General features: G+C 44.6%; 1 protein-coding gene across 1 annotated transcript; it reads right to left on the bottom strand.

Moving 5' to 3' along the window:
- Nucleotides 1–317: 317 nt before the first annotated feature.
- LOC140393979 (uncharacterized) lies at nucleotides 318–26,099 on the bottom strand. The gene is made up of 3 exons (XM_072480694.1): nucleotides 24,880–26,099; nucleotides 17,482–18,192; nucleotides 318–1,225 (listed from the first exon to the last, which is right to left on the bottom strand). Exons 1-3 carry the CDS (start codon nucleotides 25,924–25,926, stop codon nucleotides 755–757), a joined length of 2,229 nt encoding a protein of 742 aa, XP_072336795.1. The 5' UTR covers nucleotides 25,927–26,099; the 3' UTR covers nucleotides 318–754.
- Between the last annotated feature and the right edge of the window lie 429 nt (nucleotides 26,100–26,528).

The raw sequence follows: 26,528 nt of genomic DNA, 5'->3' as shown, positions 1-26,528 counted from the left end.
TATAAAATCACTAAGCATGGGCAGCGCGGTGGCACAGTGTTTAGCACTCACGGCACCGAGGTCCCAGGTTCGATCCCGGTCCTGGGTCACTGTGTGGAGTTTGCACATCTCCCTGTGTTTGCATGGGTTTCACCCCCAAAACCCAAAGATGTGCAGGGTAGGTGAATTGGCCATGCTAAATTGCCCTTTAATTGGAAAAAATGAATTGGGTACTCAAAAGTTTTTTTTAAAAATAAATTAAAATCACTTCGCACCAGAAAGTAAGAGAATCAGAAATTAAACATTTTCCAGCTACTGAAATTGGAGATAAAACTGCATTCTTATTCAAGCTCAACTTTATTTAATACAACAGGTATTTTAGGAGGTTTGTAATATTAAACAATAGGGAACAACAATGATTTTGTTTTGAACGATGGGAAACAGAGCTCTGTTAAACACTCAATATTCTATACACACATAGCAAAATACAAATCAAAATCTTGGAATTACAAAAAACCCCATAGAAATCCTTTTTATTTTAAAATAGTGACTATTTGTTACTATTGCATTTAAATATACAGGTACAAGTATGGGTCACTACCTTCCTGTCGAAATATTTGACAGTTGCAGCACTCCTTAGGAGGCTGTCATTAACTTTCTACACGACTATTTGTCAGTATTTCTGTTCGTCGATAGCTCCTCTCATTGCCTCCTTGAAAGTTGGTGTTTAACACACTATTTATATGGTGCGGAGGTCACTCTATAAACTACAGTGTTAAAGGCCCAAAGTATCAGATGATGCTGTATTTGAAAGTGAGATTTTCTTCCTCATCTGATCCAATGCTGCCTGTTTCTCCCTCAGCATTTCTTTGAGGCGATTTATTTTCTCATCTCGGACCGTTTCGTCGACCTCAAGTGGGTTTAATGAGAGGCCTGCGGCGTTTCCCCCATCAGAAGAATCTGACTTATGAAAGGATTGATTTGTGTTCCTCTCCTCCTTGGCAACCAGACTGTTCAGTTCAAGTGCGGGTGAAACTTCAAGACAGCTTGGCGACTTTGGGAGTGAATTCTCAGTGTCGACACTCTCCAGACTTTTCATGTCAAGACCCCCACACGTCTCCATTTGGGAGCCAGCACAGGTTTCAGAACAAGGGTCCACTTCAGGCTGCTTTCTCCGCTTGGCAGTTACCGATTGATCAGTCCAGTCTGGGTTTACACAGTCAGAGGTCAGAGTCTCAGCTTCAACCTGCATGGAAAAGTAGAAAGAATTAGCTTTTAAATCTTGTAACTGAGCATGCTCAGTCTGCTTCACACATCATAGAATTATAGAATTTACAGTGCAGAAGGAGGCTATTTGGCCCATCGAGTCTGCACCGGCTCTTGGAAAGAGCACCCTACCCAAGGTCAACACCTCCACCCTATCCCCATAACCCAGTAATCCCACCCAACACTAAGGGCAATTTTGGACACTAAGGGCAATTTATCATGGTCAATCCACCTAACCCGCACATCTTTGGACTGTGGGAGGAAACCGGAGCACCCGGAGGAAACCCACGCACACACGGGTAGGATGTGCAGACTCCGCACAGACCGTGACCCAAGCCGGCATCGAACCTGGGACCCTGGAGCTGTGAAGCAATTGTGCTATCCACAATGCTACTGTGCTGACCATCGACTCTCTCAAACCTTGCTCTCCCTGCCATTTGCCCTTTCCCTCTCCTAGCTCCTTCGCTCCCTCCTGCTCAATGCTTTCCCCTCCCAACCTCTTACTACTTCCCACTTGCCCCTCTCCTCGGCCTGCCCACTCCAATCGCCACTGCCACTCTTTCCCTTTTATTCTATTTCATTCCCCCTCATGTGTACATGAAGCCTTGAACGCACCAAATGTTATCTGTTCATGCACTCAATATGGCACCAAATAGCATATTCATATTACATTGAGTAAAGGCTGGCCTTTATTTTATGTATTTTCATTGTAAGCTCCAATGCCTGCATTCAATAGGACAGTACCAGGACAAAAAGGCTGCACCATTGGGACAAACTCCACCAGAACCGGAACAGGACCAGTGTCCCAGCAGATCCCCCACCCAGAGTACATCTGTGCCCTTGTTATCCTCAAGTGTTTCTTCCAATGGTATTCAACATGGAGGAGTACTGATTCATCAGCTTTGGGGCAGGGATTAGAGTCGCGGCATTCAGCGGTAATTAGCAGGTTTCCTTGTCCAAGTTAGACCTGATGCCATGAGACTTCATGGGGTCCAAGTAATGTTTTGACTCTGTACCATTGTGATGCCACCTGTTTCTTCTATCCTGGTGAGGCACGATATACCCAGATATAGTGATGGAGAAATCTGGGATATTGAAAGCTTCAAAGACCTACCCTCTCCAACAATGAAAGTGGACATGTTTGCTGGCGATTGCAGTGTTGAGTTCCATCCCACTCTAAGTTCGGCAAATACTGAAGCAGTCCATGCCTGCATGCAGCAAGACCTGGACAACATTCAGGCTTCGGCTGATGAGTGGCAAGTGCCAGACAATGACCGTCTCCACCAAGAAACAATCTCCCCTTGGTATGCAACAGCATTGCCACCACTGAAACCCCAACATTGGCCAGAAATCTACCTGGATCAGCCATATAAATACATAGCTACAAGAGCAAGTGATAGACTGCGAATTCGATGATGAGTAACTCACCACCTGACTCCGCAAACCCTGTCATCTCTATGCTGTTGTTTATGAAACACTGATGCAATTAACTTTTACAGTATCATCTTTGTGAACCTAGAGTAGAGGGGCTGGTTTAACAGGGCTAAATCGCTGGCTTTGAAAGCAGACCAAGGCAGGCCACCAGCACGGTTCAATTCCCGTACCTGCCGCCCCGAACATGCACCGGAATGTGGCGACTAGGGGCTTTTCACAGTAACTTCATTTGAAGCTACTTGTGACAATAAGCGATTTTAATTTCAGGGAATAATCTATATTGTATCTTTAAGTCTCTTGCACCACAACAGTGATTTTCTTTTGAGTTTCTACTCCTTTTCATTGTTTTTCCTTGCAAAAGGTTTCTCACATTTCAACATACCATATTGCATTCCTGCTAAACGTCAGTCTTGCATGGTCATCCCTGCCAAAACTGTTCATTAAACTTGATGGAACAGCTCGTGGAATTAATAATAATAATGATCTTTATTGTCACAAGTAGGCTTACATTAACACTGCAATGAAGTTACTGTGAAAATCCCCTAGTCCCCACATTCCAGCACCTGTTCGGGTACACAGAGGGAGAATTCAGAATGTCCAATTCTCCTTACAAGCACGCCTTTCGGGACTTGTGGGAGGAAACCAAAGCACCCGGAAGAAACCCACGCAGACACGGGGAGAATGTGCAGACTCCGCACAGTGACCCAAGCGGGAATCGAACCTGGGATCCTGGTGCTGTGAAGCAACAGTGCTAACCACTGTGCTATTGTTTCTCCAAAAATAAATCATTGTGGATACTTCAGACTTGGGCCTAACCACTGAAACTTGAAAATAAAGTCAGAAGAATACAGAAAATGATTTTCATACTTTCAGATGTTACCATAGTAATTTCTCATGGTTTCTTTCTTAAAAGCTACAGTAGGGGCAGCACGGTGGCACAGTGGTTAGCAATGCTGCCTCACGGCACAGAGGTCCCAGATACGATCCCAGCACTGTCCGTGTGGAGTTTGCAAAATCTCCCCGTGTTTGCTTGGATTTCGCCCCCACAACCGAGAGGTGCAGGGTAGGTAGATTGGTCACACTAAATTGCCCCTTAATTGGAAAAAAATAATTGTGTACTCTTTTTTTAAAAAGCTACAGTAACAAGGCAAAGTCAAGAGTGTGATGGAATACTGTCCTCTTGCCTGGATGAGTGCAGTTCCAACTACACTTAAGCTCACGAACAAGGCAGCCTGCTTGATGGGCACCACGTCAATCACCTTAACATTCACAAACTCCAACACCATGCAATGTGGCAGCAGAGTGTGTCATCTAAGTTGCACTGCCGCAACTCACCAAGGCTCTGTTGACAATACCTGCAAAACCTGCAACTTGGAAGAACAAGGGCAGCAGGCGCATGACAACACCACCTTCAAGTTCCTCTCCAATTCACATCATCTTGGCTTGGAACTATTATCACCATCAAAACCCTGGATCTTCCTCTCTCACAGCACTGTGGGTGTACCTATACCAAATGGACTGCAGTTCAGGAAGGCAGCTCACCACCACCTTCTCAAGGGCAATTAAGAATGAGCAACAGATGCCAACCTTGTCATTGAAGACCACATCCGGTGAATAGACAAAAAAAAAAAGGGGGGGGCTAAATTTGAATAAGCTATGCTAGCAGGCTGTGTGAATATCCCACATTCAATGCAGATAATGAATACAAACTGCAGTGCCTGCTTATCTCCACAATTGTGGAATACAGCGCAGGGCTAAACCTGCTGCTGAGTGGCTGCATGTGGTTCATGCAATACTAGCACCAATTAAAGCTAACTTGTGTTTCTTAAAGGGGAGGTGGCATTCTGGCTGAAACAGTGGATGGAAGACCTTCTCAGCAAGAACAAACCAGAGCAATGGGGCAACTTGTCAGAAAGAGGGGTGCTAGATTCTCGGATGCAGCACGAGTAGCAGTGGAAAAAGGGAGATAGGTCATCTTTCACCAAAAGGCCCTTCAGACATACACTGCAAAGGCAATGAGAGCAAGGGAGCCGATGCCAGGTGTCCTGCCCCAAAGTAGCCAAGTAAAGAATGCATCTTTAAATGTCAACTCCAATCAAATGCACCAGACCCAGTCACCCATCAACAATTTCTAGCAATAGGAACTCGAGCCCAACATTCACATGCTCCTGCTCACCATTACTGCTAAAAGCCTCACCATACCTCTCCGATTCACATACTTCCAGATAAACAAGTGCATTACCATAACACATTGCAAAATACTAACATTCTGCCCTCTTTCTCCTCCAGGATAAGATGGTTTCTCCTCCAGGATAAGATGGCACATAACAAGAGGGAGCAGCAAAGCTATCTGCCATACCCCCTCATTGAAACAGAACAGTATTCCATCAGGCATGCTACAACTACTAGGGAGCACTACACAACATAAGAAATATTAGAAAGAGTAGAACATACAGCCCATCGAGCCTGCTCCACCACTCAATACAATCATAGCTAATCACGTCTTCAACTCCATTTTTCTGCCTGTTCCCCACATCCCTTAATTACCGGAGACTCCAAAACTTAGTCTATCCCAGCTTTAAATTGATCAAACAATGGAGCATGCACAACACGGAGGTGAGTTCCAAAAATTCATAACCCTTTGATGAACATAAGAACATAAGAACTAGGAGCAGGAGTAGGCCATCTGGCCCCTCGAGCCTGCTCCATCATTCAATGAGATCATGGCTGATCTTTTGTGGACTCAGCTCCACTTTCCGGCCCGAGCGTCATAACCCTTAATCCCTTTATTCTTCAAAAAACTATCTATCTTTATCTTAAAAACATTTAATGAAGGAGCCTCTACTGCTTCACTGGGCAAGGAATTCCATAGATTCACAACCCTTTGGGTGAAGAAGTTCCTCCTAAACTCAGTCCTAAATCTACTTCCCCTTATTTTGAGGCTATGCCCCCTAGTTCTGCTTTCACCCGCCAGTGGAAACAACCTGCCCGCATCTATCCTATCTATTCCCTTCATAATCTTATATGTTTCTATAAGATCCCCCCTCATCCTTCTAAATTCCAACGAGTACAGTCCCAGTCTACTCAACCACTCCTCGTAATCCAACCCCTTCAGCTCTGGGATTAACCTAGTGAATCTCCTCTGCACACCCTCCAGTGCCAGTACGTCCTTTCTCAAGTAAGGAGACCAAAACTGAACACAATACTCCAGGTGTGGCCTCACTAACACCTTACACAATTGCAACAGAACCTCCCTAGTCTTAAACTCCATCCCTCTAGCAATGAAGGACAAAATTCCATTTGCCTTCTTAATCACCTGTTGCACCTGAAAACCAACTTTTTGCGACTCATGCACTAGCACACCCAGGTCTCTCTGCACAGCAGCATGTTTTAATATTTTATCATTTAAATAATAATCCCTTTTGCTGTTATTCCTACCAAAATGGATAACCTCACATTTGTCAACATTGTATTCCATCTGCCAGACCCTAGCCCATTCACTTGGCCTATCCAAATCCCTCTGCAGACTTCCAGTATCCTCTGCACTTTTTGCTTTACCACTTATCTTAGTGTCGTCTGCAAACTTGGACACATTGCCCTTGGTCCCCAACTCCAAATCATCTATGTAAATTGTGAACAGTGTGGGCCCAACACTGATCCCTGAGGGACACCACTAGCTACTGATTGCCAACCAGAGAAACACCCATTAATCCCCACTCTTTGATTTCTATTAATCAACCAATCCTCTATCCATGCTACTACTTTCCCCTTAATGCCATGCATCTTTATCTTATGCAACAACCTTTTGTGTGGCACCTTGTCAAAGGCTTTCTGGAAATCCAGATATACCACATCCATTGGCTCCCCGTTATCTACCGCACTGTTAATGTCCTCAAAAAATTTCACGAAATTAGTTAGGCACGACCTGCCCTTTATGAACCCATGCTGCGTCTGCCCAATGGGACAATTTCCATCCAGATGCCTCGCTATTTCTTCCTTGATGATAGATTCCAGCATCTTCCCTACTACCGAAGTTAAGCTCACTGGCCTATAATTACCCGCTTTCTGCCTACCTCCTTTTTTAAACAGTGGTGTCACGTTTGCTAATTTTCAATCTGCCGGGGCCACCCCAGAGTCTAGTGAATTTTGGTAAATTATCACTAGTGCATTTGCAATTTCCCTAGCCATCTCTTTTCGCACTCTGGGATGCATTCCATCAGGTCCAGGAGACTTGTCTACCTTTAGCCCCATTAGCTTGCCCATCACTACCTCCTTGGTGATAACAATCCTCTCAAGGTCCTCACCTGTCATAGCCTCATTTCCATCAGTCGCTGGCATGTTATTTGTGTCTTCCACTGTGAAGACCGACCCAAAAAACCTGTTCAGTTCCTCAGCCATTTCCTCATCTCCCTTCTCATCCTCTCAAGGACCAATATTTACCTTAGCCACTCTTTTTTGTTTTATGTATTTGTAGAAACTTTTACTATCTGTTTTTATATTCTGAGCAAGTTTACTCTCATAATCTATCTTACTTTTCTTTATAGCTTTTTTAGTAGCTTTCTGTTGGCCCCTAAAGATTTCCCAGTCCTCTAGTCTCCCACTGATCTTTGCTACTTTGTATGTTTTTTCCTTCAATTTGATACTCTCCCTTATTTCCTTAGATATCCACGGTCGATTTTCCCTCTTTTTACCGTCCTTCCTTTTTGTTGGTATAAACCTTTGCTGAGCACTGTGAAAAATCACTTGGAAGGTTCTCCACTGTTCCTCAACTGTTTCACCATAAAGTCTTTGCTCCCAGTCTACCTTAGCTACTTCTTCTCATCGCATTGTAATCTCCTTTGTTTAAGCACAAAACACTAGTGCTTGATTTTACCTTCTCACCCTCCATCTGTATTTTAAATTCCACCATATTGTGATCGCTCCTTTCGAGAGGATCCCTAACTATGAGATCCTGAATCAATCCTGTCTCATTACACAGGACCAGATCTAGGACCGCTTGTTCCCTCGTAGGTTCCATTACATACTGTTCTAGGAAACTATCGCGGATACATTCTATAAACTCCTCAAGGCTGCCTTGACCGACCTGGTTAAACCAATCAACATGTAGATTAAAATCTCCCATGATAACTGCTGTACCATTTCTACATGCATCTGTTATTTCTTTGTTTATTGCCTGCCCCATCATAATGTTACTATTTGGTGGCCTATAGATTGCTCCTATCAGTGACTTTTTCGCCTTACTATTCCTGATTTGCACCCAAATGGATTCAACCTTATCCTCCATAGCACCGATGTCATCCCTTACTGTTGCCCGGATGTCATCCTTAAATAACAGAGCTACACCACCTCCCTTACCATACACTCTGTCCTTCCAAAAAGTTTGATACCCTCGGATATTTAACTCCCAGTCGTGACCATCCTTTAACCATGTTTCAGTAATGGCCACTAAATCATAGTCATTCACGATGATTTGCGCCATCAACTCATTTACCTTATTCCGAATACTACGAGCATTCAGGTAAAGTACACTTATGTTGGCTTTTTTACCTCTGTTCTGAATCTTAACACCTCGATCAGTAACCTCTCCTAAGTTATATTTCCTCTTAACCTTTCTCCTAATTTTCCTTGTCGTCGAACCCATATCTTCCTGTAACAACCTGCCGCGTCGCTTACCATTAATGTTTTCACTTCCCGTTTTATTTCTTTTTGTATTCCTGGTCCTATTCACTGAGCTCCCCTCAGTCACTGTACCTTGTACTGTCGCCCTTTTTGATTTTTGACTATGGCTTCTCTGCCTTACACTTTCCCCCTTACTGCCTTTTATTTCTGTCCCTGTTTTACTACCTTCCAACTTCCTGCATCGGTTCCCATCCCCCTGCTACATTAGTTTAAACTCTCCCCAACAGCTCTAGCAAACACCTCCCCTAGGACATCGGTTCCAGTCCTGCCCAGGTGCAAGCCGTCCGGTTTGTACTGGTCCCACCACCCCCAGAACCGGTTCCAATGTCCCAGGAATTTGAATCCCTCCCTCTTGCACCATCTCTCGAGCCACCTATTCATCCTCTCTATCCTGACATTCCTACTCTGACTAGCTCGTGGCACTGGTAGCACTTCTGCGATTACTACCTTTGAGGTCCTACTTTTTAGTTTAACTCCTAGCTCCCTAAATTCAGCTTGTAGGACCTTGTCCCGTTTTTTTACCTATATCGTTGGTGCCTATGTGCACCACGACAGCTGGCTGTTCACCCCCCCCCCCCCCAGAATGTCCTGCAGCCGCTCCGAGACATCCTTGACCCTTGCACCAGGGAGGCAACATACCATCCTGGAGTCTCGATTGCATCCTCAGAACCGCCTGTCTATTCCCCTTACAATTGAGTCCCCTATCACTATAGCCCTGCCATTCTTCTTCCTGCCCAGCTGCGCAGCAGTGCCAGCCACGGTGCCATGAACCTGGCTGCTGCTGCCTTCCCCTGGTGAGCCATCTCCCTCAACAGTATCCAAAGCGGTATATCTGTTTTGCAGGGAGATGACCGCAGAGGACACCTGCACTGCCTTCCTACTCTTGCTCTGTCTTTTGGTCACCCATTTACTATCTCCCTCAGTACCTTTCACCTGCGGTGTGACCAACTCGCTAAACATGCGATCCACGACGTCCTCAGCATCGCGGATGCTCCAAAGTGAGTCCATCCGCAGCTCCAGAGCCGTCAAGCGGTCTAACAGGAGCTGCAACTGGACACACTTCTTGCACGTGAAGGAGCCAGGGACAGTGGACGTGTCCTTGAGCTCCCACATCGCACACGAGGAGCATGACACGGGTCTGAGATCTCCTGCCATGTCTTAAACCTTCGGTTAACTTCAACAATTACAATTTCCCCCCCCAAAATTTAAATAAATAAATAAACAACGAAGAAAAAAATGAATAAATATGCCAATGAAAAGAAACAGAAAAACAGAAACACTACTTACCAGTCACAAAAAGCACTTCCTCCCCACCCAGCTTCGAATTCCCACCTAGATTCAAATTTCCAAACTCACGCTTTGCTGTCTCACTCTGGCTGTCTTCTCTCTGGCTCACTGGGAGAACTCACTGGGAGTGAGTTTACAAGTGGCTCTTTTTAAACTGTCCTGAATTAACTCCCCTCCCCCACCTGCTTTTAGATCAAAGTAGATTAAAGTGACTGACACTTAACTGCCAACCAGTTATGAGAGTGGGTGGGGAAGCCCTTGTTAACCTACACTGCACAATACTAGCTTAATTTAAATTAATTTAAACTCCTGAAATTTAAAAGGAGCTGCCTTACTGATTCAATTCAATTCAATTCCCACCTAGATTCAAATTCCCAAACTCACTCTTTGCTGTCTCACTCTGGCTGTCTTCTCTCTGGCTCACTGGGAGAATGAAGACATTTCTCCTCGTCCTCAGTCCTAAATGATTGGCCCCTTATCCAGAGACAATGCTCCATCTTTTAGATTCCTGGCCAGCAGAAACAATCCGTACTGTAGGCATCTGGGATGGCCACTTCCAGAATACAAAATGAATGTTTGCAAAGATTGCAGGGAACTATGGACAATGCTAAGAAAGCAGGCAGGCACAGAGCCTGTACGTGTATTGGAACCGCAGCTCCCAGACGAGACTGAAACTGTAGGTACATTAGCATATTGATGGCCCATCTCCGGGAACAAAGGGAGATACTCAAGTAACCGATCTCGCTCCAGACCTCATGGCGCCAGTTCCCCAAACCGAAAGCACAAACAAAGCCAGGCCAACGGCCACCTAGGACACGCACAGCCATCAGGGCACCCACCCCTTTATTGGTCAAGATCAATACGAGTGATCAAGATACGGCCCAATTGATTGGGGCCAAGTTCAAGGTCCGCCCAAAAGCGCGAAGCCCCTTCGGGTATAAGAAGGCGGCCCCGAGAGAGAATCGCTCTCTTGGAATTGGCTCTCAAAGCAGAGAGACCCTTCCACCAGCTACACCAGAAGCAAGTAAGTCCAAGCTCAATGCTCGCTACCAGGCGGACAACCTTAGCTGTTCCCCTTCACCACATCGACCCCAGCAGCCTCAGAGCCGAACAACGGCCATTGTTCCTCTGACTGAGTGGGCGTCCGAAGCTAAGTATAGGCTTTAGCAGTAGTGATAGTTTAGTGTGTAGTATTTCGTGCATGAGTAGATATTGCTGTGTGTGTAAATAAATAGTATTGACTTTGAACTAACTAACTGGTGTACTGGCTCTTTGATCAGTATTCGGGTTTGAACCTTGTGGGTATCAAAAGATACCTGGCGACCCTAAAGCAAACGTAATTAGAATTAAGGAAGGCGACCATATTGACCGCCATATTTAGAACCAAATAAAGAGAGCAACAGTACCTACTCTATCAATATCCCTCAGAATTTTGTACATTTCAATGAAATTGCCTCTCATTCTTCTAAACTCCAGTGAGTAGAAGACCAATTTACTTAGCCATTCATCAGAGGACTAGTTGCATTCATGCCGGAAATGGAAATTCCCAGCGCCAATAAGTGAACCTTTTCTGTATCGCCTCCAATGCAAAAATGTCCTTTCTCAAATATGGAGACCAAAATTGCCCACAGTAATCCAACTGTAACAAGACTTTATTCCTGTGCTCCAATCTACTTACAATAAAAGCCAACATTTTGTTTGCCTTCCTAGTCAATTGCTTGCTGCACTTGCATACTAACTTTGTGTTCCTTGTGCCAGCACACCCAAGTCTCTTTGAACATCAAGTTGCACAACTTTTTAAAAATATTCTGCTTTTCCATTCTTATACTCCATCTGCTATCTTGTTGCCCACCCACCTAACCCTTCTATATCCCTTACTGTCTCTGTGCCTCTTCCCCACAGCTTACCTTTTAGTATCATCAGCAAACTTTGATATATTACTCCCTCTTCATTGAAGTCATGAATCCAGACTGTAAATAGCTAAGGCCTTCGCATTGATCCTTGCGGCACTTTACTATTCACTGTCTGCCAACCTCAAAAAGATCCATTTATGTCCACTCTCAGCTTTCTATCTGATGACCAATCCTTTACCCATGTCCATATCTTGCCTATTAACCTTTTAGGTAGCACCTCAGCGAATGCCTTGGAAATCCAGGTGTACCACATTTCCTGGTTCTCCTTTACTTAACCAACTACTTACATCCTCAAAACACTACTAAATTTATCAAACAGGATTTCCCTTTGGTAGAACCATGTTGACTTGTTCTAATCATACTATGCTTTTCTCAGTACATTGTTAAAACTTCCTTGATAATAGATTCAAGCATTTTTCCCAACAACTGATTTTAGACTAACTGGCCTATAGTTCTGTTTTGCGTGGATATTTTCTGTTGCCTTTTATTACATGATTCGGTCAAGAGAATGCTGTCGTAGCCTGCAATATACAGTTGAAAAGGTATGGAAGCATACAGCAACTGTCATCTGTCTATATTTTTTAGGGAAACTGGAGCCTGGTGGGTGCCATGGACAGTCCGTCCAGAACAATTGTGTTCCGAAGGAGACCTTCCTTCCTCCTCCTTTTCAGGTGGTTGACGAAAACCTGGTGGCAAGAGCTGTGCTCTCATGTTTGTCAGGTGGTGGAGGATGCAGCAGACCACTCTGAATCACACTGCACAAGTGCTGGAGGGCTCATCCACTCCCAATCCCAAGAGGTCCGGGCAGTGGAACGGTCATTTCAGGATGCCAATGTCCTGCTCTACCATGTAGAAACATTGTCCATGAGTGGTCTGGTGGGTGGCAGAGTGCAGTCATGAACCATATGTAGAGCAGGTAGGCCTTGTTTGCAAGCAGTCACTCAAGTTCAAATTGGTGGCCTGAGCGTGATGGGAAGGACTGACTACGGCGGCACGGTAGCACAGTGATTGGCACTGCTGCTTCACAGTTCCAGGGTCCCAGGTTAAATTCCCGCTTGGGTCACTGTCTGTGTGGAGCTTGCACATTCTCCCCGTGTCTGCGTGGGTTTCCTCTGGATGCTCCGGTTTTCTCCCACAGCCCAAAGATGTGCAGGTTGGGTGGGTTGGCCATGCTAAATTGCTCTTTGCCCAAAATTATTGGGTGGGGTTACTGGGTTATGAATGAAATGAAATGAAAATCGCTTATTGTCACGAGCAGGCTTCAATGAAGTTACTGTGAAAAGCCCCTAGTCGCCACATTCCAGCGCCTGTTCGGGGAGGCTGGTACGGGAATTGAACCGTGCTGCTGGCACGGGATAGGGGGGAGTTTAAGTAGGGTGCTCTATCCAAGGGCCTCCTTCTGCACTGTAAACAATTCTATGTATGTAAACAGCACACTTTTGTTCAGTCGCTAAATCTCAGTGCTCTAGCCTTGATTTCATATTTAGGAGTCAATTAATCCTAGTATTGATCCTAGAAGGTTAGTTCCTCTTGCAATCAAGGCAACAAACTCAAGCAAATACTACATTTGCAAAATGACATTTAATAATTTATACTGAGACAAAAGATTGAAATAAACAGAAATCAATAAACCAGGGTGGTAGAAATATTCAACTGGCCTCAGGACAAGAGACAATCACTTCACAAAACCAGCATGGCAAACGCAAATATGAAAGGTCAAAGAGAACCCTACCTCATGCCCTTCTCTTAACATGCAACCAACTGAGCACAGGAGAAGCCCATCAAAAAGCACAAAAGCAAGATTAAGAATTAACCTAAGCTTGATAAAAGAAAACAAGCTAATTGCCGAGGAAGAACAGATATTAGAGAAGGGAGAGGATGAACGAGGAAGAGTAAGACAGGTAGCTTATTGACGGACGAACATACATTGCTATATGAAAAATGCTGGAAACTCAGGTCAAATAGCCTCTAAGCCGAGTTAACGTTGAGTCCAACAAGACTAACTCTTTCTCTCATCACAGACGCTGCTGTTCTAGCTGAACTTCTCCGGCATTTTCTGTTTTTGTTGCAGATTTTCAACATCTGCAGTATTTTGCTTTTATACTGTTATATACATTTCTTTATCTGAAAGGTGGCCACTATATATTGTTGAATGCTGTAATGGTGATGACCTTAGGCAATTCCTTTAAGAGATATCAGAATGGAGCACAAATTTGCCCTGTTGACAATGCAGTGGCCACAAAAACACAGAACACATGCTGGGGTAATTACCTGCAGAAGAGAATGGTAGCCAAAATCAAACTAAGGTGGCCACAATCAACATTCAAGGCACATGGACATATGTTACATTCAGTTGGAGTTCACCCCTCATGAATTTCTTCATGATCCCCTTATACTCACCAGCATTGGTGAATATTTTTCTAAAGGACAATGGGGCCGGGGGGGGGGGGGGGGGGGGGGGGGGGGTGCAACCTATGCAGAATATACTTGATATCACTATTCCACCAATATTCTTGTGGATTTCCCAGTTTCACAGGGAAGCACTGGGCCATCAGGTGGGAATAGGTTGCTTAACCACCCATACCTACAACTAGGAATTTGAGAGGGGAATGTTCTGCTTGTTTATTCAGACTCCAAAATTAGCATCAAAACATGTTGTCAAGATTGAAGTGGATGATGCTCTCAAGCTACAAAAGCACAAGTACAAACAAAAAAATAATAATTTAAGTTTGCCACAGGCATGTCCAGTATTGGTCCAAGAATGGTCTCTTACATAGTAATCATAGAGGGACATGTACTTAACTTCATCTCTATCCCAGGGAGACTGACCTCGTGCTTTAATCATCATAGAGGATTTGGAATTAAAATTGTTACTGTATACAAATTTGAGCCTCTCAGGAACCAGTCAGTAGTACCCTAAAAAAACATGGTCCAGCACTCTTTTCCTGTTGGATGTGCCTCTGGAATATTCCCTATACCCTCATTACAGACGCACAGCACTGACCTTCTGAATATCATTTTCCGCTCCCCCTTTCACATCCAGACTGGAATCAAACAAGTGTCGCAAGAAGCACTCCATAGAACCATAGCAAAGTCACACCACAGGAGGCCATTCGGCCTATCTTGTCCATGTCAGCCAGAGGACACCCAGGTGCTCTTTTTAATCCCACCTTGCTACATCCAGTCCATAGCCCTATAGCTTATAGTGCTGAACAAAGAACAAAGAACAAAGAAATGTACAGCACAGGAACAGGCCCTTCGGCCCTCCAAGCCCGTGCCGACCATGCTGCCCAACTAAACTACAATCTTCTACACTTCCTGGGTCCGTATCCCTCTATTCCCATCCTATTCATGTGTTTGTCAAGATGCCCCTTAAATGTCACTATCGTCCCTGCTTCCACCACCTCCTTCGCTACCGAGTTCCAGGCACCCACTACCCTCTGCGTAAAGAACTTGCCTCGTACATCTACTCTAAACCTTGCCCCTCTCACCTTAAACCTATGCCCCCTAGTAATTGACCCCTCTACCCCAGGGAAAAGCCTCTGACTATCCACTCTGTCTATGCCCCTCATAATTTTGTAGACCTCTATCAGGTCGCCCCTCAACCTCCTTCGTTCCACTGAGAACAAACCGAGTTTATTCAACCGCTCCTCATAGCTAATGCCCTCCATACCAGGCAACATTCTGGTAAATCTCTTCTGCACCCTCTCTAAAGCCTCCACATCCTTCTGGTAGTGTGGCGACCAGAATTGAACACTATACTCCAAGTGTGGCCTAACTAAGGTTCTATACAGCTGCAACGTGACTTGCCAATTCTTATACTCAATGCCCCGGCCAATGAAGGCAAGCATGCCGTATGCCTTCTTGACTACCTTCTCCACCTGTGTTGCCCCTTTCAGTGACCTGTGGACCTGTACTCCTAGATCTCTTTGACTTTCAATACTCTTGAGGGTTCTACCATTCACTGTATATTCCCTACCTGCATTTGACCTTCCAAAATGCATTACCTCACATTTGTCCGGATTAAACTCCATCTGCCATCTCTCCGCCCAAGTCTCCAAACAATCTAAATCCTGCTGTATCCTCTGACAGTCCTCATCGCTATCCGCAATTCCACCAACCTTTGTGTCGTCTGCAAACTTACTAATCAGACCAGTTACATTTTCCTCCAAATCATTTATATATAAATTACAAACAGCAAAGGTCCCAGCACTGATCCCTGTGGAACACCACTGGTCACAGCCCCCCAATTAGAAAAGCATCCTTCCATTGCTACTCTCTGCCTTCTATGACCTAGCCAGTTCTGTATCCACCTTGCCAGCTCACCCCTGATCCCGTGTGACTTCACCTTTGGTGAAGGTGCAGATCCAGCTATGTTTTAAAAGAGTTCTAGAATTCTCCAAGGGAAACAATTTTATTCTGTCCGCTCCTTCCCCTCATAATTTTGTTCACCTCAATCAAGTCATCCCTCAATCTACTTTGTTCCAAGGAAAATTACCCCAACCTAGCCAATCTCTCCTCATAGCTACACTTTTCCAGCCCTGGCAACCTCTTGTAAACCTCCTCTGCACTCTCTCCAGAGCAATTCCATCCTTCCTGAAATGTGGCCACCAGAACTGCACATTATTCTACAGTTGTGGCCTCACCAGTGTTTTATACAATTCCAACATCATATCCTTACTTTTATATTCAATACCTCTGCCAATGAAGGAGAGCATTCCATATACTTTCTTCACAACCTTGTCTGCTTGAACTGCTGCCTTTAGGGACCTGTGTGCTTGTACGCCAAAATCCCTCCCTTCATCTAACCCTTAGTATATTTCAATTATTCTGTACTCGCTTTAACTGTTTGACCTCCCTAAATGCACAACCTCACACTTCTCTGTATTAAATGCCATCTGCCATTTTATCACCCACTCCACCAACCCATCTATATCATTTTTCAGATTATAGCCATCCTTTACACTGTCCACCACTCGGCCAATCCTGGTCATCTGCGAATTTCCCAATCGTGGTCCCTCACATTCATCTCCAAATTGTTAATAAATAACACAAACACTAAGGGTCTCAACACCGAGCCCTGTGGAACACCACATGAAACAATTATCCATTTGCAAAGGGCAGCCATCGAAAATTACCCTTTGTTTCCTGTTACGAAGCCAACTTTTTATCTAGTTTGCCATTGTCCTGTATCCCATGGGCTTTTACTCTTTTTCTTTACTTTATCAGAGTTACAAAGCCAGAGCTCAAGAGTGTGGACATGGGCAAAATCTTAATTCCGCACCTTGCCTGCTTCAAAAACCAATTCAAATTGAATCCAATTCATGGTCCCCACAAGAGAAACATACCAGATCCAGGCATCACACCTGATCCCACGCTCATCTTAGCCAAAAGGGCGAGAAGCAATGGGCTTTTATTTTTTTGATCAATCTGCCATGTGGGGCTTGTCAAATGCCTTGCTAAATCCTTGTACACAATATCCACTTCACTATCTTCATCAACCCTTCTTGTCACTTCACCAAAGAATTCAATCAGATTTGAGGCAAGACTTCCTTGAACAAATCTATGCTGACTAATCCATGCTGACTAATCCATGCCTTTCTATGCGACAGTTAATCCTAGCTCTTAGGATTGATTCTACTAATTTGCCCAGCACTGATGCAAGACTAACTGGCCTATAATTGTTTGGCCAATTCTGACAAACTGATTAGCAATCCATTCACACAGAATACCACAGCTCCTCTCCTTTCCCTTTTGAGAATTCCCCCATTCATTAGGGTTGAAATAAAAGAGTGGGTACAATTATTTTACATGAACCAGGTCGTATTGTTTTCTCTTTTCCAACTTCAGTTTTATCAATCTCAGCTTTTCCTGAACCACTGAACATTAAACAGGTTACCATGTTCTCTGGAAAATTAAATACCTCTTTCCTCTTCCTTCTGAATTCAGACTCAGAAAGACAGTCCATCAAATCTGCTGAACTTGGATTCACAGGAGCTTCTGAATGTTCTCCAAATTCTGGTGTGCTAGGTACACTGGAGACATCAACTCCTACGTCCAATGTTATTGCGACATGGTTTTTGGAATAATCGTGACATTCTTCCAACTCTAGTGGGCTGGACTCCTTCGAGATAGCTGGGCACTTCTCCAATTCTGCTGGGCTAAACATTCTAGACGTAGCTGTACATTCTTCAAGTGGACAAAGCTCTTTCGATAGCGCTGGACATTCTTGGGATGCTACTGGATCAGGCACCTTCAAAGCACCTGCCCCTTCTCCTGAATCAGCTGGTCCAGCCTCTTTGAAAAGTTCTGGACACTCTCTGAATTCTGTTGGGTCATGCTCCCTAATAAGCTCTGGGCATTCCTCCAGTTCTGGCAGTCCAGGCACCCACGAGTGCTCCTCACATTTTTCCAAATCCGGTGGATCAGGCTCCTTAGAGAGTTTTGGAATATATTTCATGGGATTGTCCGACTGACATCCTGAAGTATTAGCAAGGTCAATCAAGGAGATTCTATCGAGGCTAACTCGGACATCAGCGTGGATTCCTGCCTTTAACAATAAGTCTTTATCCTTAGAAAACAGTAGGCCTCTTGCAGAGCTGCCCAAAAGAGAATTTGGTAATTGTTTCACAACCTGTGAAAATGAGACGCAAGAATTTCAGTAAAGGAATTGCACTAGAAAACACATTAAATTGCCCCTTAATTGGAAAAAAAAAAAGAATTGGGTACTCTAAAATTATTTTTTTTAAAGAAAGTGTTTGACAAAATACCATATAAAAGGCTGCTGAATGAAATGAAGGCTCATGGAATAAGAGGGCCAGTGTCTGCTTGGATAAAAATTGGCTTGGACAGAGAACAGCAAATAATGGTAAATGGCTATTTTATTTAGACTGGAGGAAGGTAGGAAGCGAGTGTTCCCCGAGGGTCAGCACTAGGAACAATGCTTTCTTTGGTATATAAAATGACTTGAATCTTGGAACATGGAGTAAAATTTCAACCTTTGCCGTTGATACCAAATTTGAAGGAGTGCACATATTGAGGATGATACGAATCAACATGATACAGATAGACTAGCAGAATGGGCAGGAAAGTGTAGATGACATTTAATATAGAGAAGTGCGAGATGGTGCATTTTCGAGAATAAGGAGAGACACTGTACACTTAATAGTACAGTTCTAAGAGTGTGCAGCAACAGAGGGATCTTGGGGTCATTGTGCATCCATTTGTGAAGGTGGCAGGACATACAAGTGTGGTTAGCAAAGCACATGGGAACTGGGGCATCGTAAATGGAGATGTTGGGGACAAAAGTAGGAAGTTATGATGAATCTTTATAAACCTCTGGTTCGGCCACTTATGAAGGAAAAGGCGCAGAAGAGATTGACCAGAATGGTGCCAGGGAGGAGGGGATTTTAGTTACAAGGTTTGGCTAGAGAAGGAGTTGTTCTCCTTGGAGCGAAGGAGACCAAGGTATAAAATTATGACAGGTTTGGATACAGTAGACAAGGACAAATTATGCCCATTAGCTACTCATGCAAGACTAGGAGACGCAAATTTAAGGTTTTGGGCAAGAGATGCAGGGGGGAATGTGAGGAAGAACATTTTTGTACACAGCTAATGATAATGACCTGGAACACGCTGCTCCTGAGGGTGGTGGAAGGAAATTGGATTTGTACTTGAAGGAAATAAACCTGCAAAGCTATGGGGATTGAGCGGGTGTTGTGGGACTGGCTGGATTGGTCAAGGAGAACCAGCATGACTTGATGTGTTGAATACTCCCATTGTCTAAAAAGGAAGAATGTGCAGGGTTGCTGTGCAGTGGGCAGCACAGTGGTAGCACAATTGCTTCACAGCTCCAGGGTCCCAGGCTTGGGTCACTGTCTGTGTGGAATCTGCACGTTCTCCCCGTGTGCACGTGGGTTTCCTCCAGGTGCTCTGGTTTCCTCCCAGTCCAAAGATGTGCAGGTTAGGTGGATTGGCCATTCTAAATTGCCCTTCAGTGTTCAAAAAGGGTAGGTGGGGTTACTGGGATAGGGTGGAGCTTAAGTGGGGTGCTCTTTCCAAGGGCCGGTGCAGACTCGATGGGCCAAATGGCCTCCTTTTGCAATGTAAATTCTATGATTCTACGAGAAGGCTGGGTAATGGTGCTAGCTGAGGTGCTTATTTAGAGAGCACGCACAGACACGATGGGCCAAATGTCCTTCTTCTGCACCATAAATAATCCTATGACTCTAATTTAAATTGTATCATTGTGAAAATTGGATTTTTAAACTTATTTAGAATTGGATTCTGAATATTAATAATTCCAATTACAGGGTTGGCTGATTCAACTGGATGTGTGTGTGATGGTGAAAATGTTTTAAATATTTAGGTAGGGTTTCCCGTGAAAGATGCTTATTATGAAGAGACGGCTGCAAGGAGTAAGGTTTGCGTACAGGAGCAAGATTTCCAACATTCTCTAAAGCTGTCAGAATTGGGCTTCCTGGGTAGACAAAAAAACATTAAACCCTGAAAACAATTCCAGAGAAACTGGAGGGAAATTCCTCCAGTTCCACATGGCAAAGCAAGCAAGGCTCTGGAAATCATAGCCTGCCTGAGATCAGTTACGGGATGACTTCATCTCAGCCAATCTTGGGGGCAGCACGGTGGCGCAGTGGGTTAGCCCTGCAGCCTCACGGCACCGAGGTCCCAGGTTCAATCCTGGCTCTGGGTCACTGTCCGTGTGGAGTTTACACATTCTCCCCGTGTTTGCGTGGGTTTCACCCCCACAACCCAAAGATGTGCAGGGTAGGTGGATTGGCCATGCTAAATTGCCCCTTAATTGGAAAAATGAATTGGGTACTCTAAATTTATTTTTTTTAAATCTTAGCCAATCTCTCAATTTTTCACAATGTTCTCACTCCGGTATCCCGATCAGCAACAACCTCACCTGCCATTTTATTTAGGGTTTGAAAGAACACCTACTGAAAATCCAATAAATCATCAGGTTTGCACTGGAATCAGTAATATGCTGAATAGAAGCTGTAACTTCCCCACTGTGCTAGATTGCACACACACAGTTGGTGGAAAAATCTAACCTAATTGAGAGATTTTTTACATGCAGAGGTTGGAAAAGAGGGGAAAGAATCTTAAATATCAGAAACATTCAATGCAAAAGGAATTTTATTCCACTGGCAAGGTAAGAATTAATATTGATGTGAAGACAATTTCTTAAGTCCTTTGTGTAACGAGATTAATTATTTTTCAATTGGAAAGCACCACTCTAAAATGCAGAATGCTGCTTAGACCAAAGCCTGAATTTGTCGCTCATTGAGTGTGCGGTCTGGGTGGGCCTGGAAGCATGTGCTTCTGGCACCAGAACGTGATTTCTCACTGGCTGGCCAATTAATAGGCAGCCAGGTTGAAATGCTCACTGGAAAAGGCTCAGTGCTGCCGGGGAGGGTGGGCGTGGAGGGAAGGGATGGCGCAGAGGAAAGGGAGAGTACAGGTTAGCACTTTCAATGGGCTCCCCCATGAGGGCAGCCACTGCAGAGCTGTCTCAGGAAGCTGCAGGCCCCCCTCGAGTATGCTCCACCATTCAATATCATGGCTGATCTGATCATAAACTCCCGCCCACCCTCGATAACCTTTCATCCCCCTTATTTATCAATAGGAGAAATAGTTACGACATTTATTCTCCAGGGCACAGGAATCCAATGAAGCCTCACAATGATTGGGGTGAGTTTGTTGGATTGGAGGCCTTAGGGAGGGTGAAGGCACATGCATTGAAATTATATGAGTCCCAGAGCTGTGCAATTCTTAGAGACACCTGGAGCAGTGTCACAAAGCTTCATTTCACAATGGTGATGATACAGAATGGAGAAAGAAAAGCTGGGGTTTTCGGTTTTGTGTATTATTAAATGAGTGGATAGAAATTGAAAGGATGGGAACCAGAGAAATAGAAGCCTCCAGGAGCAAAATACAAAGGAGCAATGCCCATAGCATCATAGCATTGCATGCTACAAGAGTGCTGTGGTGTGGGAGTTGGGGGCAGGAACAAAGTTTAATTAATCTCATAAAAAACTAAAAGGAATTGTTAATAATAGGCAAGCTTGGAAATGTATCCAAGAAAGATGATTCACAATCAAAAAGTAGTACTAGATTTAGTAATAAACAATGAGCTGCAGCTAGTTTTTCCAATCAGCTAGTTGTGATCACAATATAATCAAATTCAATCTTTGGTCAGAAAAAGGAGAAAGTTATCGTGTTACTAAGATTTCACATTTTGTTATGGCTAACATTTAGCTGGTCGAGTCAGAGGTGGATGAGAGAAAACTGGTCAAAACTAGTAATTGAGGAAAACAACAGTGAGAATTATTCAAAAACAAATTTAGTACATCAAAAAAAAACAGTACATAAGGAGCAAGAGCTCTACGTATCAAATAAAACAAAATGAGTGAGACGAAAGAGTATACAGGAGTAGAAAGAATATAGATCCAGGGGATTGGAAGATATATATAACCAGCAGCAAAGTAAGATCAAAACTGACAGAAGGAACGGGATAATCAAGATTAACAGGAGTATTTTACGATTATACTGAACTCAAGGGGATAGGCAAGGTTATTATGGGCCCTTCAAAACAGATGGCGTTAATATTGCAAATTAAAATCAAGAAATGGGTGTCAACTTGTTAAATAATTACTTTCTGTCAATTTTCATAGAAGATAATACATGTTATTTCAGGGAAACTAATCGTGCATCAAAAATGGAAACGTACTAAAATCAACAAAGCAATGGTTTTAAAAATGACATTGGAGAAAAGACATGTTGTTGAAGCTTGCCATCTTAAACTCATCAGGACAAACACAAGAATGCCAAATTTCAAACAATCACAATTTATACTAAAGGAGAAAAGGGTGCCGATTGGTGGCAAGTCAGCTCTGATTCATCAAGACGTTGCCATGGAGAAGGGGCGAGGTCAACAGTGAACTTTAGGCTCCACAAACTCTCGGGTAATTCAAAATAGGGGCAAGGCTCAAACATTTTTTTTGTTTGCCTCTGCATATCAATAGAATTTACAGTGCAAAAGGAGGCCATTAAGCCCATCAAGTCTGCACCGGTCCTTGGAAAGAGGACCCTAGTTAAGCCCTCGCCTCCACCCTATCCCCGTAACTCAACCTAACCTTTTTTGGACACTAAGGGCAATTTATCGTAGCCAATCCACCTAACCTGCACATCTTTGGACTGTGGAAGGAAACCGGAATACCCAGAGGAAACCCACGCAGACACAGGGAGAACATGCAGACTCCTCACAGACGGGAATCAAACCTGGGGTGCTGGAGCTATGAAGCAACTGTGCTGCCCATATGAATGCATGTTGTTTCTATCAAGGGTAAATGAGCAACGTTACGAGACTGAGATTACCTTAAACTGGTTGTTATAGTTATTGGCACACGGAATCACATCAGTAGATGCTTTGTTTTGAGTTTTGCAAGCACGGGTTGGTTGAGTACGGTCTACATTCTGCCTATTATGAGCAACCAAGGGAACATGGTGTTTGATTCGATCAGCCAATCATTGGGCCGAACGGTCTACGTATCTGGCATCACGCCAGCACTGAAATTCCTACACAATGTTGCTCAATTGTGTGAATATTGTTTCGGCAGCAGAAGACAAAGTAGACATGATGGATTTGTGCTCAAATGGAAAGAAGTGGCATCCCACAAGGATCAGTGCTGGGACTTCAACCATTTACTAAATTTATCAATGGCATATCTCATACAGTCATATGTCCAAGTTTATCAAGGACAAATTGGTGCAAAGCATTAAAAATACATTAATAAAGAGTGGGCAGTTAAATTATATTACAGGTAAATTTGAAAATTTCGGGCCTGAATTAAGATAAATAGAGTGTCTTTATTTTTTAAAACAGTAGAAAGCTAGACTCAGGTGAGGTCTAAAGAGATATACAAATCGATGGACACAGATCACTAAAATATACTGCAAGGAAAACAAAGCCTCAAGATCAGCCTCATCATCAGGGCGTTAGTAATGCAGAGAGGCTGAATAGACTCGGACTGTTTTCATTAGAAGAACGGAGGTTGAGGGGTGACTTAATAGAGGTCTACAAGGTAGAGTGGATGGGCAGGCACTCTTTCCCAGCGTGGAGGTTCAATCACCAGGGGGCATAGGTTTAGAGGTGATGTGCGAGGTAGGTTTTTTTATACAGAGTGGGGAGTGCCTTGAACGCGTTGCCAGGAGAGGTTGTGGAAGCGGATGCATTAATGTCGTTCAAAAGGCATCTTGACAAATACATGGATAGGACACGTATAGAGGGATACAGCACAAGGAATCACTAAGGGTTTTGGCCAAGGGTGGTATCATGACCGGTACAGGCTTGGATGGCAGAAGAGCCTGTTCCTGTGCTGTATTGTTCTTTGTTCTATCACTTGAATCTGTCCATTCCAACATCACGTCAACCAATCTACTACTGTGTTGTGATCAATCTCTAAACCCATCAACAGCTCAGAGGCAGATTATTTCAAACTAATTTCAAAAGTTCCCAGCAGATGGCACTACAAGTCCATTAATGTGCAACACTCAATTCTGCAAGGAACATTTTAAATATTGTACCGCCATTGTGATGATTTTCCTCACAGTTGAAATGGGAGTGAAGCTACCCAAGCTAGTTCAACCCACAAAGTATCACTGAAAGCAGTAATCTTATTACAAGTGGCTGCACATCGGCACAGTGGTTAGCACTGCCGTCTCACAGCATTAGGGAGCCGGGTTCAATTCCAGCCTTGGGTGACTATGTGTGTGGAGTTTGCATGTTCTCCGCGGGTTTCTTCCGGGTGCTCCAGTTTCCTCCCACAGTCCAAAGATGTGCAGGTTAGATGGATTGGCCATGCTAAATTTCCCTTAGTGTTTTAAAGTTAGGTGGGGTTAGGATAGGGCGGTGGAGTGGGCCTAGGTAGGGTGCACTTTACAATTCGATGGGCCGAATGGCCTCCTTCTGCACCGGGATTCTGTTCTGCTCCAAGACATAAAGCACTCAATTCCCATTTAATGCAGTTCAGATACCTTGTGCCACCAAGTCAACAACCTCCACCTCATTTTGATTTAGATTGGCATGCATCATTCTCTAGTGATAATGGTTATTTGTCCAGGTTCTTACTACACAATGCTAAATAGACAGAAACTAGGGATTGCTGAACAAGCACACCACCAATATAATAGGCTCCCACTATAAGCAAAAGCTCAGATATGAACAGTAGCTGGATGCTTCCCTGGCCCATTTATGTAGGCGTCTGTATGTTAGATATTTGTTTTCAAAGCTTTTCACCTCTTGTGCCAGATCCAATCCATTCTCAGCTGGATGCAGACTTGTCTCACATGCACCCATATCCATCACCTGAGGGTTATTTAAACAGTCATTTTGCTTTACAGCATGTTCCTGTCCTTTTGTGTCAAGTTCACAGCTCATTTCAGGTGTACTGACATCGTGTTTTGTGCTTGCAGTGCGAAGTGAACGTTGACTGGTCTCCATCCTCTGTTCTACCCGTTCTTCCTCAGCAAGAAGCATCTTTGCTTCACATGATCCTGATTGCCTTCGAGACAGCTTCCCTTTGTCTGCACCAGTGGGAATCTCAATGCCTTTTTGGGCCAAGAAGTACAGTTGTCCATTGAACAGAAGCAGCGCATTTTCTTTGAATGAACTCCCCCCAATCTTGCTATCTAATTGGCTGCCGGAATAAGCCTTCAACAAACTATCCATATTAACCCCCTTTGCTTGCTGCTTCACAAACGTCTTCAGGACCTGAGAAGCCAGGTTGTTGCAAAATTTTACAGAAACTGGGGTTGGGGTAGTAACAGCTTCTTTTCCTGCCTTGTTCATTTTGCCATCCTGTCCCTTGCTCAGCACTTTAGCCACAGGTGAGGCAGTGGGTGTCTCCTGAACTAAATCAGTTGCTCCTCTAGCCCCACGGATCAATGACGATGGTTTGGGCATCAAAGGCAAGAGGCGTTTGGCCTCAGTAACCTTAACTGGGTTCACCGGGCAGATGTAAATGGCAGTGGTGGGTTTGCTGCAATCACCGCCCTTGGGCATGTTACGGGATCCTCCGAAGATTTTCTGCTGAACTGCCGGAGGCAAAGAGAAAGTGGAGATGCAGCGAACCTCAGCGTTGATGGGGATCTGGATGTAGGTCCCAGGACTTGCCACACTCTGTGCCATCACCGCGCCTGTGGTAGGGAAAGGGCTGGCAGCCGAATCGCTTGCAGCAGAGGCAACAAATGAGTGCACTTCTGCAGCAGCCTTGTCAAGGCTGCTGGCAGAGGGCCTGGGAGTATGCGCTGTCTGGGCTTGAGGACCCAGCTGGTTTTGGTTCATAACTCCAGCAGATCCAGCCACCTGGGAAGAAGCTTGCAATGGCAACTGATAGTTGGTGTGTGCTTCCCACAAAACCTTCTACTCAATACAGTCCGAAGGGCTGGCTGCAGGCCACTTGGCGTTGAGGTGCAGAAGGAACGACAGTCTCGAAACAAAAGGTGAACAGTGGCTCCAGGTCCTGAAAGTACAAAAAGGGTATTAATTGCAGGTAATAACTCAAATAAATCAACTTGATTAAGGGGGAGATGGAAGTGTTGAATTTACAATTAAACAAAGGCCAAACAATTCAGGTTAGAGTAAGAGCAAGCATAAAAACTTCTCTCAAATAGACCCATCTAAACACTTGCCACCACCTCCCATCCACATAAACTTCCTTGTTGTCATTGGCGGGCAGAGGCCGGGGGGGGCGGGCAGAGGCCGGGGGGGGGCGGGCAGAGGCCGGGGGGGGCGGGCAGAGGCCGGGGGGGGCGGGCAGAGGCCGGGGGGGGCGGGCAGAGGCCGGGGGGGGCGGGCAGAGGCCGGGGGGGGCGGGCAGAGGCCGGGGGGGGCGGGCAGAGGCCCGGGGGGGGGCGGGCAGAGGCCGGGGGGGGGCGGGCAGAGGC

Source organism: Scyliorhinus torazame, chromosome 17 (assembly GCF_047496885.1).
Source record: "Scyliorhinus torazame isolate Kashiwa2021f chromosome 17, sScyTor2.1, whole genome shotgun sequence".
Taxonomy (NCBI): domain Eukaryota; kingdom Metazoa; phylum Chordata; class Chondrichthyes; order Carcharhiniformes; family Scyliorhinidae; genus Scyliorhinus; species Scyliorhinus torazame.
Note: the sequence above shows the minus strand (reverse complement) of the source record. Positions and strands in the feature narration are given on the sequence as shown.

What these genes read in the sequence shown, in the direction of transcription:
- LOC140393979 (XM_072480694.1), bottom strand. Translation starts at nt 25,926, where the DNA reads ATGAACCAAAACCAGCTGGGTCCTCAAGCCCAGACAGCGCATACTCCC. An exon ending in GATTGGATCTGGCACAAGAG is followed by an intron (nt 18,193 to 24,879) that starts GTGAAAAGCTTT and finishes TCATTTTCACAG; the next exon opens with GTTGTGAAACAATTACCAAA. An exon ending in TCAGAAGGAAGAGGAAAGAG is followed by an intron (nt 1,226 to 17,481) that starts GTATTTAATTTT and finishes TTTTCCATGCAG; the next exon opens with GTTGAAGCTGAGACTCTGAC.